The sequence below is a fragment of the Mustela nivalis genome (assembly GCF_964662115.1).
Source record: "Mustela nivalis genome assembly, chromosome: 5".
Lineage (NCBI taxonomy): Eukaryota > Metazoa > Chordata > Mammalia > Carnivora > Mustelidae > Mustela > Mustela nivalis.
In genome coordinates, this window is record NC_139024.1 from 62146304 (window position 1) to 62163217 (window position 16914).

General features: G+C 42.8%; 1 protein-coding gene across 2 annotated transcripts in view; it reads right to left on the reverse strand.

Annotated features, from left to right (window-relative positions):
* The window catches only part of HECA (hdc homolog, cell cycle regulator), a 45430-nt gene extending 29314 nt beyond the window's left edge, over positions 1 to 16116 (reverse strand). For both annotated transcript variants that reach the window (XR_014311905.1, XM_082731051.1), the window contains exon 1: positions 15546 to 16116. Coding sequence is in view for 1 of the 2 variants with exons in the window: in XM_082731051.1 (XP_082587177.1) it covers positions 15546 to 15816 (271 nt within the window). In the remaining variant the exon portion in view is untranslated. The remainder of the gene's footprint in view (positions 1 to 15545) is intronic.
* Between the last annotated feature and the right edge of the window lie 798 nt (positions 16117 to 16914).

Genomic DNA, 16914 nt, shown 5'->3' on the forward strand with positions numbered 1-16914 from the left:
AAAAACATGCAGACGTTGAGAAAGAGAAGCTCAGCCTGTCTTGCTTGATCTCTGTTTGGTTCAACAGACTGGGTCAACATACCAACTCTTGAGATTAATTAAGACTAGTATATTTAAATCATAAAATCACAGCACACGGTAACAAAATTCATTTCCCTACTCTACGCAAACCCCGAACTAAACTAAATCCTTATACTCCTTTGTTTTCCACACGCCTTTTCTGCCCTGTTAAGTTCCCTGAAAAATACACTTTCTGCTCCCTTGTATTCCCTTCAAAATAAACCTGGGAAAATGCCAGCCGGGCAATCACTCTGCTGGGATCCAAGGAGAAAAGACAAAGCCTTTGCCTGGGGGCCACACTAGTCTATTTCTGAAATGCTGCATCAGCAACCAACAAGCAAGTTACAGAATCTGTTGCAACAAGGAAAGACTTGTCAAAGGAGAGAGCATGTCTAAGTCTTACACATACCTCAGTAAAAATAAAAACTAGAGTCAAGAATCAGTCATGTCTATGTCCTGGCCCAGCAGTTTATCACATATTCACACTCAATACAACCTGCTGTAATATGACTTATTTTCAAGACGGTATTTCAAAAGATTTTCTGCTGCTAAGCAAACTCAAAGTTATAGACCCCCACTGAGATATTAAGTCAGTGATGTCATTCTAACTAGACATCCACTCCTTTTCCAATTACTTCTGTGGAACAAAGATTAATTTGATAGTACAGCCACTCTCAAAGACTCAAAACTATTTATTTCTAAACTAGAGGGCAAAAAAATATATGTCATTTATAAAGTTACCAAAAATATCTGGAAATTTCTTTTTGCTATTAGACAATGTCAGAGTAAATATAATTCTACTGAAATATATATAAATACATATAAATGTATATGATTATATACTAAATGAATTCTAAATAGTATTTCCAATCTGTCAAGAGAAAAACATTTCCAATTAATTCCTTAAAAATTTTTCCAAGTCATAACATATCTCATCAAAGATTAAAAAGTTATGATAAAAAGGGATTTAGTCAAAAGTTTCAAATCTGATTATCTCGGGGCGCCTGGGTGGCTCAGTGGTTAAGCCGCTGCCTTCGGCTCAGGTCATGATCTCAGGGTCCTGGGATCGAGTCCCGCATCGGGCTCTCTGCTCGGCAGGGAGCCTGCTTCCTCCTCTCTCTCTCTCTGCCTGCCTCTCTACCTACTTGTGATTTCTCTCTGTCAGATAAATAAAATCTTTAAAAAAAAAAAAAAAAAAAATCTGATTATCTCAAGGACGAAGTTTACAAAGTGTTTTTAAATCAACCAAATCTCAAGAAAAACAATCATTCAATATAAACATATTGATACACTTGCATGCATACATTAATACTTAAACATACCAAGCATCATATGCCTATATAACTTGTTTTGATAAAATCCATTATATAGTTTGATATATCCAAAATTCTTCAATGTAATTTTTTTTTTTTTTAAGATTTTATTTATTTTGACAGACAGAAATCACAGGGAGGCAGAGAGGCAGAGAGAGAGGAAAGGAAGCAGTCTCCCCGCTGAGCAGAGAGCACGATGCGGGGCTCGATCCCCGGACCCTGGGATCATGACCTGAGCCGAAGGCAGAGGCTTTAAACCACTGAGCCACCCAGGTGCCCCTCTTCAATGTAATTTAAAATGTAAAATGTAGGGACACCTGGGTGGCTCGGTCACTTAAGCATCTGCCTTCGGCTCAGGTCATGATCTCGAGGTCCTGGGATCAAGTCCCACATTGGGCCCTGTGCTAACCCTGCTTCTCCCTGTGCCTGCTGTTCTCCCTGCTTGTGCTCATTTTCTCAATCTCTCTCTGACAAATAAAATCTTTTAAATAAAATAAAATAAAAATGCAAAATCTTAAAGGGAGGTAAGAAAACAAACAGAAGCCACATGTAAGCATTTCAAATGCTTTTACAGCAACACTTAAACTCCCACTCCATAGGACCCTAGAGGCCGGTAAAGAACAAAAAGCAGAAAGGCCTGAGTGAATCAAGGTACAAACTAAGTGAGGCATGATTACAGATATAGGCGCACACACATAAATCATGCAGCACAATAGCCAAAAGCAAATCCCTATTAACAAAATGGTTAAAATCATAGTGGCATTTGCTGTTATGATAAAACCTGGGGACAAGATGATTCACAGATTCCAACAGAACAATCCCCCAGTCAGCTATCCTCATTCTGGTAAAAAGAACCCTGCCCAAGGCTTCACCACAGTCCTTCCTCATCGTGGGGTCAGAGAGCCCTTAGCATAAAGTCTGAAGAGCTCCTCCCTCAAGGAGCTGGACTTGCCCTGAGAACAACAGGCATGCACTAAAGATTCTCCTGGAAAATCTACACAGCAGATCTCCTAGACCTGAATGTGTAAAGAAACTAAAGGCTCCCCGAATAAGGATTTTGGAAGAATAACATTAACTGCGAACTCAAGGAGGGGAAAGCTAAGGCCTGCCCTGGGTTCTTCAACAGATCAGAGTGTGCATTCCGCACAGTGGGAAGCAGCCCCACTACCACAAAGGTAACTAAGAACCAAAAATTCACCCAGAAAACACTACAACCCCCAAATCACGACCCAACAATTCACTTTTTCAAATAGCTCCACACTTCATTTGCAAACAGTCACAAACTATTTCATAACATCTTTATTTTCTACAGATAAGAGCATTTGGGCTGAGGGGCACCTGGGTGGCTCTGACTCTTGATTTCAGCTCAGGTCATTATCTTGGGGTCTTTAGATCACTCTCTCTCTCAAATAAGTAAATAGACAGATAAATAAATAAAATCTTTAAAAACAGAACATTTGCACAGAGAAAAGTTCACTGGTCTTGCAAAATGCCAGATCTCAAGTTATGACCTATGTCTGTCAAATTCCACACTCTCTGGAACAAGAGGTGAGTTTGGGAACCTCGCTCAAATCACAGCCATGTGAGAAGCATGAGGGCTGACATCAGCATGATGCATGGGGGTGTAAATAAATTTTGGTTTGACTCAAAACTGTATCTTCATCTTACTAACATACAAATGTAATTTCAATCCAAGTGCCACAAAACTGTATCTTCATCTTACTAACATACAAATGTAATTTCAATCCAAGTGCCACAATGAGAAAAATGAGAACTTTCTTGTGATTTGGCATTTAAGTGTGTTATCACAAAGAACTTAAGGGCAATTTAGCCTTAAGAGGACTGAGTTTGCAGCTTTATTCTTGAGAAGAGGTGATAAGTAACTAATGGATAGATAACCTTTATCTACAAGTTTCAAAGTCCTAAGCAGCTAGAATAAAAACTGCAAGGGATTTTAGAAATGTGCAAGACATGACAGGTATTGAGCACTGCAGCCCAGCCGTCAACCGACAACAGCAGTCAGGGAAGTAAAGGGTCAGGGAAGGCAGTAGGAACTGCAACCAATTCTGTGAAAACAGACCTCAAAAATTAAATACAAAAAGGAAACAGAACCTCACTACCATAAGAGCACTGCTGTGCACTGATATCCAAGTGATTAACCTTATGCCAGGCCCACACTGCTTTTCCTGAGAGTACTGTCAAAACAGGCTCCTTCCCTCAAACTCCCTACCTTTCTCTCAAGTTCTCTCTCTATATGGATGTTCTGCGATCATACAAAACCGTAACATTTCTAACCAGCAAGGACACCTGAAATAAGACAAAAGATAAACAATAAACCAGGGAAAATGTACATCAAAAAAGTATCCTGACTATATAAAAACTAGGTGCAAATCAGTAAGAACACAAATAGTAAAATGAACAAAAAACACAAAGGGGAAAACACCACAAATGAGTGGTATACGTATAAAGGCACTCACTCAGTGACAATCCACCAAATGCAAATAAAAATAACAATGAGATGTAATTTTTCACCTATCTGATGGGTGGAGATGAAAATGATCATCAAAACCCAAAATCCATGCTGAGGACTGTGAAGAAAGGTGCACCCCAGGGGTCGCAAACTGGTAAACCCTTTCTAGAGGGCAGTTTGGCGCTTTGTCTCAAAGCCTTAAAAACCACATGCCTTGGGCTCCTGGGTGGCTCAGTTGGTCATGATCCCAGGGTCCCAGGATGGTCCCACATTGGGCTCCCTATTCAGCAGGGAGTCTGCTCCCTCTCCCTCTGCCTGCAGCTCCCCTTGCTTGTGCTCCCCGCTCCCCCACTCTCAAATAAATAAATAAAATCTTAAAAAAAGAAAAAAAAAAAAGCCTCATGACCAGTGATCCCACATCTAGGACTTTAGCCTAGAGAAGATAATCACACCCTAGTCATGAACTACAGTCCATTAAATACAGTGTCAGTTCAAATGTTCACAAGCCCCACAATTCCAAGACCAGGAAATCCTTCCATCATAAAGAGAAGGAATCAGACAAACATGAATGGAAAATGCATGAACAAAGTGCTTCCTTGGTCAAGTGTTTTGTTTCCCAAATTTAATTTCAGTTTAAATACCCAAATGATAAGCATAAGGCCTTTTTAAAATAATTTAAATAGCCCTCTTGCTTCTTTGATGTTTTTATACTGCATTTAAGTCCTCTACTTAAAGTGTGTTCATTATTTATACACATGCATGGGTGTCCATCAAGATGGGCCCGATACCACACAGAATCAAACTGTGGCATCTGGGTCCGCCACGTCTCCGTAACCCAAACACACCTCTTCTGCAAAAAGGGAGAGAGGCCGTATCTGGAGCTTAGTATCCTCTTCCTCAAGTGCAGACTGCCCACTGCTGGGTGCTTAGCTGGCTCCTAGAGAGCACTCAATAAAGCTCATTTGTGGGAGGGCCTAGGTGGCTCAGTGGGTTAAAGCCTCTGCCTTCGGCTCAGGTCATGATCCCAGGGTCCTGGGATGGAGCCCCACATTGGGCTCTCTGCTCAGTGGGGAGCCTGCTTCCTCCTCTCTCTCTGCCTGCCTCTCTGCCTACTTGTGATCTCTGTCAAATGAATAAATAAATAATCTTAAAAAAAATAATAAAATAAAGGGCAGTTGTGGCATCACCACTGTTCCAACTGCTGCTGGAAGCAGCTTCTTCTCCTTTCTGTGGATTCTATGGGTTCTGCAGCCGCAGCACAACTTGTACCCAGGAATTTTGGAAGAAATCTGGAAGCAAGACATTATCTGCAGACCTAACACTAAAGGTGGCACCATACCAACACAAGGCCAACAGCACTGCAACATGTGAGCACCATCATGAAGAACAGGTCTGAGGGGCTGGAAACCACCTGGAGTCATTCTTGGAGTGGCCCCCCATGTTAGATATTCACATTTCTATTTCTCAAGGCCAGGCTCTCTCTGTGGCTTCCGGCAGCACTGAGTGGGTTCAGTAACAACCATCACAAACCAACCCCAGCTCAGCCTCTCAGATTACAAACTGCACACGCTACCAATCAGAAATAGCCAGAACCTGATTCTGTATATTCCCCAGTGTCCATTTCTGCAGACACTGAGCTTCATCAGGAACTGAAACACAACAAGTAACGAATCAATTTAAGAAGCTGTATTAGAGTTCTGGAGCACCTGGGTGACTCAGTGGGTTAAGTGGGTTAAAGCCTCAGCCTTCAGCTCAGGTCATGATCCCAGGGTCCTGGGGTGGGCCCCCCACCACCACCACCAATCAGACTCTCTGCTCAGCAGGGAGCCTGCTTCCCTTCCTCTCTCTCTGCCTGCCTCTCTGCCTACTTGTGATCTCTGTCAAATAAATAAATAAAATCTTAAGAAGAAAAAAAAGTTGTATTAGAGTTCTACTAAATATTATACTGAAAAAAACATTCCAGAGTGCTCATTTAGAAATCTTAAAGAGTTTGTGATTGGGTTTCAACATCGGTGTCAAAAGACTCTCCTGAGATGCTTTTATAACTTGAAAGGACATGATCTGAAGTATCATCAAACTTATGCTTATCCCTAGGGAAAAATCTACATTTTAAATCTGGCAAATAGGTTCCTTACCTATATAAGCAATTTGATACCTGTTAACTTTTGCCTAAACTTACCCTTTTTCTCAGTTTTTTAAAGGCATATGCTTTAAGACCATCTATTTCTAATAAATTTCCAACAAGTAAAAATTAGAAATCCGGAATTATGACACTGTCTTTTGCAACCCAACTACCTGTAATTGTTATTAGGGGGGGTAATGTGATCTGAACTGCAAAATATTTTGAAGAGATCAAGAATGGGCCACTGTAGCCTAAAAATTATTTTCAGCTGAAGGCACTTGAGTTCCTGAAATCTCTTATCTGCCTAAATGCAGAGCCTCACAAAAGAACTGATTTAAGTCTCCTCCTAGGAGCAATCAAGGAAGACTGACTCCTACCAGAGAAAAGTCTCCACACACAACTAAGCAGACATTGTCACAAAACTATCATCTCCCTATATTTTCTAAGGGCCCATTTATCTTTCCTGAAAGCTATTTCTTTTCCTAAGGTGTCCATCTTCCTTTCCCCTTCTCTTATTAAGAAGTCATCTGTTTTCCCCTGTCTTTTCCCCTCCTCTTCTCCTGTGAAGGTGGTATATAAGCCACAAATTCTAACCCCCACCCCCACTTTGAGTTGAATTCTTTTCCTGTGATAAATCCATCTTTTCTCTTATTAATTTATCTTTTGTTGGCTTAATTTCCAGACCCCAATCATTACACCTAAGAGAATGGAGGAAAATCTTTTCCTCCTGACAATTTAAATCTACTGATTACATATGAGTATTTACGAAAATCATGCTAACCTTATTAATTGCAGTCAAAGCAATGATTAACATTTTATACTTCCTCTTTAAGTCTTCCTCTTTTCTTTAAACTTCCTCTGAATCTGTTTCTAACTCTTAGATTGTTTTCAGGTATTATCCTTATAATTTAGCAGAAAGAATTTGTGTCCCTTTTCTACTTCTAATAAATCAGGACATATAATAATTAAGCATTAGAAACACTATCCTTTGCCATTTATAAAAACACTCTAGTACAATCAAACTGAAACATCTGTTGATTAAATAAAGCAAATTGCTATTTCACCAACCACTGAGAACTGGAAGCTTTCTCAAATATACAGAATTAAGACACACACACATATATACAAAGTTACTTCGTACAAAACAATGAGAGCCACACCCAACCAGAGTTTTAAAACTGATCCAATGATGATAAAAATAGAATGACAAGCCAAGAAAATTAATCCATCCTGGCACAGATATATATATACATTTCCTACAGGGTATGAAAAATAAATCATAGGGACAACTCTCCCTCCAGAGAAAACCCTTTCTGCTCAGATGGCCCCAACCACACCATCAGCAGTTGGTTCTCTTAAGTTAACCTCAAGTAGCTAACCTTCCATGGCTGATAAAGTACAGGGATGCTGGTACCACAATGAAGATAGACTCTCGACACAGCAACCTTGGGTACTGTGCCCACTGCTTTACTGAAAAACCAAAATCAAAGGTCCATGGCAGGCTGGGCCAATAATCCTTGACTAGTTGTATCAAAATTGCTAAAATACCACTCTATTGAAATTACAACTTTATCAGCTTGTCAGCAACCAATGATGGCAAACCAAATAAATGAACATGTGCCCTTTTGCAGGTATAGTTGATCATGTATGTGTCTGCTTACAAACTTCCACGATGGTCCTTTCCTGGCTACAAAACATCCAGATTTGACTGTCAGGCCCCATTCCCTTTCTAGCCTCCTGTCCTACCACTGCACCTAAGACCAGTCACAAACTCCTGGCAACAACCAGAACTTAAGTCTCTTTCTTTGCTTTCAGAGCTAACTGTTTCTCTTCCAGCAGGGCTCAGCTCAAACATCCTCTCCTCCAGGAAACATCATTTTCTCCACTGGGCCTCCATAGCACATTATCATACCTCATGGTGCTCACATGTCTCTGTCCCAACATCACTATGAGCCTGTAGGAATGTAGATTCTGATGCATTCAACTATAATTCAACATTAAACTTCCAATCATAGAAGAGACAATAGGCACATAATAAATATTTAGAAAAATGGGTGTACACAGATGAACAAACAAAACAAGGAATAAGCAAACAAATAAACACTCGAACTGATGAACGTTCTAGCTGAGGACTGGAGAGAGGGAATATTAATACTATTATGTTAGTAATATTAAGCACTGACCGATCCCCAAAGAATACCCTGAGCTCCCTACCTCCTTTCAGCTACTCTTCAACTCCACATGTTTATTTCACTTCTCCATAGCATAGTAATACAATTTCATCTCTTTCTGTTTTTTAAAGGTTTATTTATTTGTGGGGTTGGGGAGAGAGAGGGAGAGAGAATCTCCAGCAGACTCCTCACTGAGCGCAGAGTCTGACATGGGCTCAATCTCATGACCCATGAGATCACAACCTGAGCTGAAACCAAGAGTCAGAGTTAACTGGCTAGCCACCCAGGGGGCCCCATAATTCCCATCTTTAATCCAAATTTTTATCACCTCAGAAGCTCTGGCTCTTTATTTCTAAGCTACCCATGTGTAGTATACATGTAATAACCTATATGTACAGGTTTCTATAAAGGCTCCCAAGTAGACCATAAGCCCCTTGGAGCCACTTCTTTTGTCCTTGTAATCCCAGAGCCCAGCACAGTGCCTGACAAATAGCAGGCCCTCAATAAGTGAAGAAAGGAGGACATAACAACTGTCACATTTTGCTTTGCACTTTTTTTCTTTTCTGTTAAATCATCTAATTTTTCCAGGTAAACTTTAATCAGAGAGAGATGATTAGGAAGAACAGATCACTTGTAATCAATTCAGGGCTTGAATAACAACCTGTATGAAATCAGTCTTTTCTCATATGCTCAAAGACCCTTCACCATCTTATTGTCTCCTGGTATCTGTTCTCAACGTAGAATAATTTTAAAAGTCTTGTAATTGAATAAAGTTGAACCAATCACAAAACTTACAAAGCTATTACGGATAGTGCCATATCTGCCAGGCTCTGAGCCAAGATCTTTAATATAGTTTTTCTTCATCTTCAGAAACACTCTAAAGGACTGTGTTTGGAAAAAGAAGTCTGAGAAAGGTTACATAACTTGCCCCAAGTCACTCTGCTAGTAAACTGGGGCACCTAGGTTTGCACCCATGCCTGTTCAGACCACACGCTTACTAAAACTTTAAAAATTTTAGGCCTTATTTCTTAAGATTAGAATAATGGTGCAGACAGAATTTCAAAAGCCTATGTTTTCACCTTCATTATTACCAACTGCTAAAATACCACTCACCACTACTGGATATCTTACTGAATCCTTGTTAGCCACCAAATCACTAAAGAGCACAGAAGTCCCCAAAACAAATAAATGCAGCTTTGGAAAGTCCCCTCAAGTGTGGTAGCATCCTCTCCTGGCTCTTGATCCTACTGGGGCCCTCTTACTGCTGAGACGGTCAGGGATACCAGCAATTCTCCAGCATGCCTTTAAAGCAACAGTCCCTAGAAACTAGTGAGGCTATGGGGAAAGGACACACTGACCACAGCGGGATCAAACTGCTCTAAGTTTTCTATGAGACAATGTGTCACCATGTATTAAGCAATTTTTTAAAAAAAATGCCTATCCTTTGATACAGCAAGTCCAGAGGTAATTGGGTAATGCCTACAGATGTATACATAAGAAACTAAAGGTCATATAACAGTAGAATGATCAAATTATCCAAGATGCAAACATATGATGGCATGTTATGCAGTCATTAAAATGGTGATGTACCGGTGTATTTACTACTCTGCCAAAATGTCTACAAAATACTGCATATGTAAAACACAGATTATAAAATATATAATCCTTTTTGAAAACTGTATACATATTTTTGAAAAGTCTGTAAGAGAAAAAATTAAAAATGTCCAAGAATATGCATCCAAATGTTAACAATGGTGATCTCAGTGGTAAGAGGATGTGCTTGACTAGAAGGGCAAAGAGAACTTCACCAATCTTCATTTTTTAATGGCCATTTTATTACTGTTAAATAATGAAATAACAAAACATTTTTACTTAAATCAATCCCTTAAAAATGCCAAAAACCTCACAAAATCAGTCAGAACAGGTTTTTTTCCTCCTGAAGTTTTCCTTTTGATGCCTTCAAGTCTTTTAAATTGTTCATAGCTAAGCCCAGGGTAAATTCATAGGAGGATTAAGCTTCAAGAGTCTTCCCAGTTTTATCTCCTGTTTTCAATTCTCTATGGAATGATATATATTCTTGGACTTGCAGGAAAGCTGACATTGAAGGTTTAGTTTCTAGAATTTAAACTCAAGTCCTCTAACAAGAAGGAAAGAGTAAGGACTGTGCGCAAAACTCCATTAGCAGAACACAGAATACTTCTTAAAAGTGCACAAGATGAATCTTTGATGGATGAGGCAATATTTTCTACCAATCCCCCATTACAAAGGTGGATTTTAAAAGGCAAGGTCCAAAAGTAGAAGATATTTTTAAAGACCTGACAAAAGGAACTTCTAAATAAGGCAAGAAAATGTCTTCCAATATGACAACTATGACAACTGCACTCAACATATCTTAGACCTGCAATTAATACTCCTTGATTTGAAAATAAACATCAGACACTCATTTTTCTTCTGAAAAATGTAATTTATTTTTTGTGTGAATTTTTTTAAAGATTTTATTTGACACAGAGAGAGACAGCGAGAGAGGAAACACAAGTAGGAGGGGTGGGAGAGGGAGAAGCAGGCTTCCTACAGAGCAGGGAGCCTGATGCAGGGCTCGATCCCAGGACCCTGGGATCAGGACCTGGGCAGAAGGCAGACCCTTAACGACTGAGCCACCCAGGCACCACTAGATAATTTAAATGTAATAAGAATTCAAGTAAGCACCTAAAAAAAGAAACTATTTGAAATATACTACAAACCTGGGGTTATACTAAACGTGTTTACTGGCCTAAGTATGCAGAAAAACACAAATCTTGTTTATAGGGTTCCAAAAACCTACTTGTAAAGATGTACGGAATTCGGAACACATTTCCCATCAAAACAATGTCAGACTGGTAGTGAACTCCCAACCTGATCCATAAAGAGGAGTGAGAACTATTCCACACCTATGTCTTAGATGAACAGCACTAGTGTTCTAAGTGAAGAAAGAGATAACGCTAGGGCAATTAAAAGAGCTTCCCTCAAAGCAGAAACCTCTCCAGAGGCTCTCTAACTAAGAGATGCCACTTCCCAGGTCATATACCTTCTTTCTGGGGGCAACCCATGTCCAAATGACCAGTCAAGGGGGGATGGTGAGTTTAAAGGCCCTGCCTCCATGTCTCAAGGTGAGATAACTCTGCAGGACCATCCCAGCTCCAGAAGTCTCAGCTGCAACTGCAGAGCAGTTCAATTCCTCCCTCTGTTCAATCCTGCTTCCCTCACTGCCCAGCTAGCACATTTCCAGTAAAATTCCTACACATAAAATCTCTGTTTCAAAGACTATTTCCAGAATCTGCCAAATTAACACTTAGTAAGCTCATATTATAAGTCAAACAACATATATGTGTATATAAGTAATATGTCTGTAATATATGTTATAGGTCTTACTGTATATGTATGGGTAGGTATTGTAATCCCATTTTAAATATGCAGAAACTGAGTCTCAAAGAAGCCAAATGATTTGCCTGAGATCATATGGCAAATAATTTGAGGAACCAGGACAGGAATCTATGCCTACCATACAAACTAGCTCCATTTACTAGAAAGTGTTGTTGAATGGATTAAAGGCAGATTCAGCTACCCAGGGGCTCTGGTGGCAGTCAGGAATGAGTGGCATGATGAACCACCATCATCCATAAAACGGGAATTAATAAAAGGATCTGGGATCCAGGCCCACTGAAAACTAGATACTGTGATCAAGGGTTCATATTTTTTTAGGCCTTAAGCGAAAAAGCAGTGGCCTAATGGAACCAGAATTCCAGAATGAAACTGCATAGTTATAAGTGACTGCATGATTACTAGATCCTAAAAATAATGATTGGCAAATCTTGTCCACCTACAATCAAAATGCTACAGTATGTGCACAGATGTTTACTATGTAGGAATAGGATGGCACTTCATCTTTTACTCCAATTCCTACAAAAGGCTTCATAAACCAGGATCTAAAAATGTACTAAGAAATTTATTAGGCGTACAAAGTCCTTGCGATTAATATTCATCTTACTCAAGATGCACAACTGCAACCAGTTCAATTTCTTCACCTACAATCCTACCATAGCTTCCCCAGCTTTCCCTAACTAGCAGTCCTCTTTTATCAAATAAGCAGCTATTTATACCTACTGACAGGCAGTGAACAACTAAGAACTAATAGTACCCTTCCCTGGTGGCCATAATGCCCAAGAACTACAAGACATAAAACAATTCTATAAACTCCAAACAAGTACAAGCTACAACTACTATTAACTTCATGAAACTGGCATGCTTGCATATGCAGATCACAATAGGTTGCACAGTGAAAACAAACCCTTTAAAATTTTAACAGAATTCAGATTACATCCTTAGAATTATTTGATTTGCAATATTCATAACTGCAAAATCTAATGTCACAGTTAAAAAAAAATTGAATATACTTAGAAATACTAAATTGGGGTATACTTAAGTCACTTAAGCAGTCAAGCGTCTGCCTTCCGCCCAGGTCAGGATCTTGCCATCTGGGATCGAATTGTCTGGGAGTGAATCCCGTGTTGTCAGGCTCCCTGCTCAGTGCAAAGTCTGCTTCTTCCTCTCCCTCTGACCCTCCCCAACCCCACACCACTCATACTGCTCTCTCTCAAGTAAAAAAAACAAAAGTAAAAAAAAAACAAACAAACCAACAAAAACTGGGACCCCTGGGCAGCTCAGTCAGTTAAGTGTCTGCCTTCAGCTCAAGTCATGATCCCAGAGCCCTGGGATGGAGCCTGAGCCCCCCATTGGGCTCCCTGCTCTAATGGAAGCCTGCTGTCCCTCAGCCTCTGCTCTTCTTGCTTGTTCGCTCTCTCTCTCTCGCTCTCTCTGTCAAATAAATAAATAAATAAATAAAATCTTAAAAAAAAAAAAAGATTGGACTCCCTGCTCAGCAGGGTGTCTGCTTCTCCCTCTCCCTCTACTGTTCTCCCTGCTTATTCTCTCACTCTCAATAAATAAATCTTTTTTAAAAAAAGAAATACTATACTAGTCCAACTGACGTCATTCCAAAATTCAAAAATAATTGGCCTTATTGGTTGATTCTTGAGAATCTGCATATCTATTACCCCTTCCTTTAAAATTCACCCATACCACCTCTCCCACCCCAACATTATAAAGTACAGTGTTACATGGCAGGGGGGGGAGCATTTATAATTTCCTTACTTTACTTATCAGTTTTGCACACAGGAGGCCTTAGCATCCATGTTCAGTTATCAACTCCGGTGAGAAGTTCTTCAAATTAAGGTGGATCATTCACTGAGACATGATACGATGTTAGAACCAAATGTGGCATCGTAAAATACAGCTCACTGATCAAAGTTTGTACCTTCTCTAACCCTGACTATGGCAATGTTTGGCCCATTTCCTCCCTTTTTTCCCCATTCATTTCCTAAAACAAGCTCCAAATCAGAAACACACAGCTTCACACAGACATATACAGAACTGCTAAATATACCTGAGTCTGCCATTTCCAAGGAAATAATCAGGACGTTGTAACTAGCTTGAAGTTTACAAAGGAGGAGATATCACCAGCCTGAGAAAAAAATTTCTTCACACCACCTTAAAGCTGTCTAATCTTTTTTTTAAAGAATTTTTTAAATTTAATTAACATGGAATGTATTATTAGTTTCAGAGATAGAGTTCTGTGAAAGTAGTCAATCTTTTGGAGAATAAGGAAACAGAGAACTTGAAGCTTCCATACAGACAAAAAAAATAAAATAAAATAAAAAGGGCAAGCCACACCGCCACCAGACCTGGAATGCAAGCTCCTTGAGGACCAGGATGTCCTCTCTTAATTACCACTCTACCCTTTAATACTTAGCACAGTAGTGGTAACACTGTAAGTGTTTAATAGTTTTGAAAAAGTGAATGACAGCTATCACTCATTGATCACTTTCCTTGAGGAAATTTAGTAAGCACATTTGAAACATAACAAGACTTTAAACAAGAACAGCAAACTGGGCAAGAAAGTGACGCTCCAAGCCTCACCATAACCCTATGAGGGAGCCAATGTAATAATATATATAATATTTTTTCAATTTTAAAATTGAGGAAATCAAGTCTGAGAAAGACCAACGTTCCCAAGAAGGCAGAGCTCTAAAGGGCTAAGCCACAAGTCTGTCTTCCTTTCCCTCTGCCACATCAATACCAAAATGAACTGTAGAGCTTGGAAAACAAAAGAACATGGAGAAGACAGCCTGACCAAATACTGCATTATCACACATTCAAAACCAGATTGTCTATTCCTAGAAAAAAGAAAAAACTTATTTCAATATTGCAGACACACAGCCAATGGGGCCTATGGTTCTGTTCTTAACAGGCTACACTTCAATCTCCTATGTTCAGAGCACTGTGGGGTTTTTCTAAGTGCAGGTGGCCGTTTAAAAAGTGACTGATCTGCATAAAGAATGGCTTCAAAAGCTGAAAAACTACAAGTTAAAAGCCAGATACAAAAATCCTATTCTCCCTTTATTAAATATACCTCTATTTCCTTCCCTGAAAAACCGCCTGAACAGAGGAATTCCAAGAACTGTCCAAGAAAGAAGTGTTTGCCAGGCACCGTGTAACGAAAGCCATGCCTGTGCAGTGACAACGGGAACCCTGTCCACTCTTCCCTACGTGCCCCTCCAAAGGTGCATTCAGGCACTGCCTAAGAGTTGGCTTCCTTCTAACACTGTGAAACAGAATCATACAGAGGTTCTTTTTTTTTTTTTTTAACTCGGGTCTGAGAACGGAAGTCAAGTTCAGATTCTCTTCCTTCCTCAAGCGAGCAAGAGAATTAAAGAGCGCGCGCGCCAGCACACACACACACACACACACACACGCACACGCCCTATAGTAAAAACGTCTCGGGGCCTCTTCACCTGTGGCAGTTGCCGCAGCAAGCCCGGATCTGCAGGGATTTAAGGCTCTTCCTCATTCGGAAGGAAAGACGGGGAGCTGAGGGGGACACCGGGAAGAACGAACTGGTGTCTAAGTTTCCAATCGGATCCCTCTTCTCAACTTGGGCAGCTCTCTTCTTCCCCCGCCCTTCCCCCACGGCCCGGGGCACACACTTGGTCCCGCCAGGACGCGCAGGGCCCGAGGGGAGCACCGCCGCCACCGAGCACCCGGGCGCCCCTCGGAGTCGGAGAAGGAGTCGGGAGTCCGAGGCGCAGCCGACCCCGGGCGCGCGACCCGGGAGCGGCAGAGACCCCAGGAAGGGGCCGAGGAATCCTTACCGCCGCCGCCAGGCGTGGGGACCGGGAAGGGGCAGCCGCCGCGGGGCGGAGAGGCGGGGTGAGCACTTCCTGACTCTCGCATTGTCCACGCACCGCCCGCGCCCCGCCACCGCGCCGTCCCCGTCGGGGAGGAAGTTGGCGCTCGCCCCGCCAGCCCCGTCTTACCGTTCTTGGCGTCGCCCGCGGCTGCAGCCCCCGCGGCGACCGCGGCGTTGGCGGCGCCAGTCCCCGCGCCTCCGGTGCCCGCCGCGCCCCCGGTGCCCGGCGCTCCCGCCGCCGCCGCTCCGCAGCCGGCCGCCGCCGCCAGGCCCCCCCCGGCCGCCGCGCCCGCCGCGCCCGCCGCTGCCAGGGCCCCGGCTCCATTTTCCTGCTCGTCCCCGCTGCTGTTGGCGCGCTTGTTTTTGCGGCCGCCTTTGCTGTTTTTGGGGTTGGGCATCTCGCGAGCGTCCAGGTGCCCGGCGTCAGCGAAGGCGACTCCCCGCCGCACGGCCGCTCCCGGGCCGCGCGGAGCGGGCTCCGGGAGGCAGAGAATGGAGGGCGCGGGCCGGCGGCTCCTCCGGCGCCCGTCTAGCCGCGCGGCCCGCGCCGCGCCATCCCGGCCGCCGCGCCCTCTCCGGCTTCCTGGAGCCGGCGCGCGGCCACCCGAGGCTCGCAGCCGCGCGAGCGCCGCGGGCTCGGGACGCGAGCGAGACGCTCCCGAGCCGGAGGGAAAAGGCGGGTCTCCGGCTTGTTTTGATTCGGCTCCGCTGACACGCTCTGGCCCCGCCCACGCCCGTGACGACACTGGGGATTCGGCCTGGCCGCGCCCACCAGGTGACCTCACGGCGGACTGGCCCGCCCGCGTGACGTCACGCTCGCGCTGAGCCGGCCACTTTCGAGTGACGTCATCCCGGCGCCCTCACCGCGGGCTTGCGGAGCTCCTGGGCATCTGCGAAGCTAGCTACGTGAAGTCGCGCCTAAGCCAATCCGGGACCGTCTCTAGTAGTTATTCCGTCGCCTCCTGACCTTCATGTGATCAAGTCTTAGAACAATATTGTCCGGAAAAATAGGCGGGTAACTAAAACAAGAAGTGCAAACAAAGGATTTCGGATTAGTAATCCATCAAAACACCTTCCCCTTCAACATCAGTTCTAGGTTCGGTAATTACAGATGCAAGATTGAGTTCCCAGACAATGGAAATGAACAGCACAGTCCCTGAATGAGAACCCGGCACAGTGTGGTGGTGAAAGTAGTTCATACAATCAGGACCCACCATCCAGGGATGAAACTAAACGTTGCCTATGATCGCGAAGCGGGTGAGGGGAATACCCAACCCCCATGGATAGGGCTGAGCTGTCCTGAAAAAGAGCTGGCTGCGTTGTGAGCAGGCTAAGGTTAGAACGTGACACCTGTGAAGAGAGGCAAAGACATGAGGGCAGGAGAAAGACCCGTGGGGAGAGTTTTACATGGGCTCGCATTTCTGCAACTTTATTGTCTTTTCACAGACCAGCTCCTTCCCAAACCTCAGGTCCCAAATCAAGCGCATTTCCTTCAG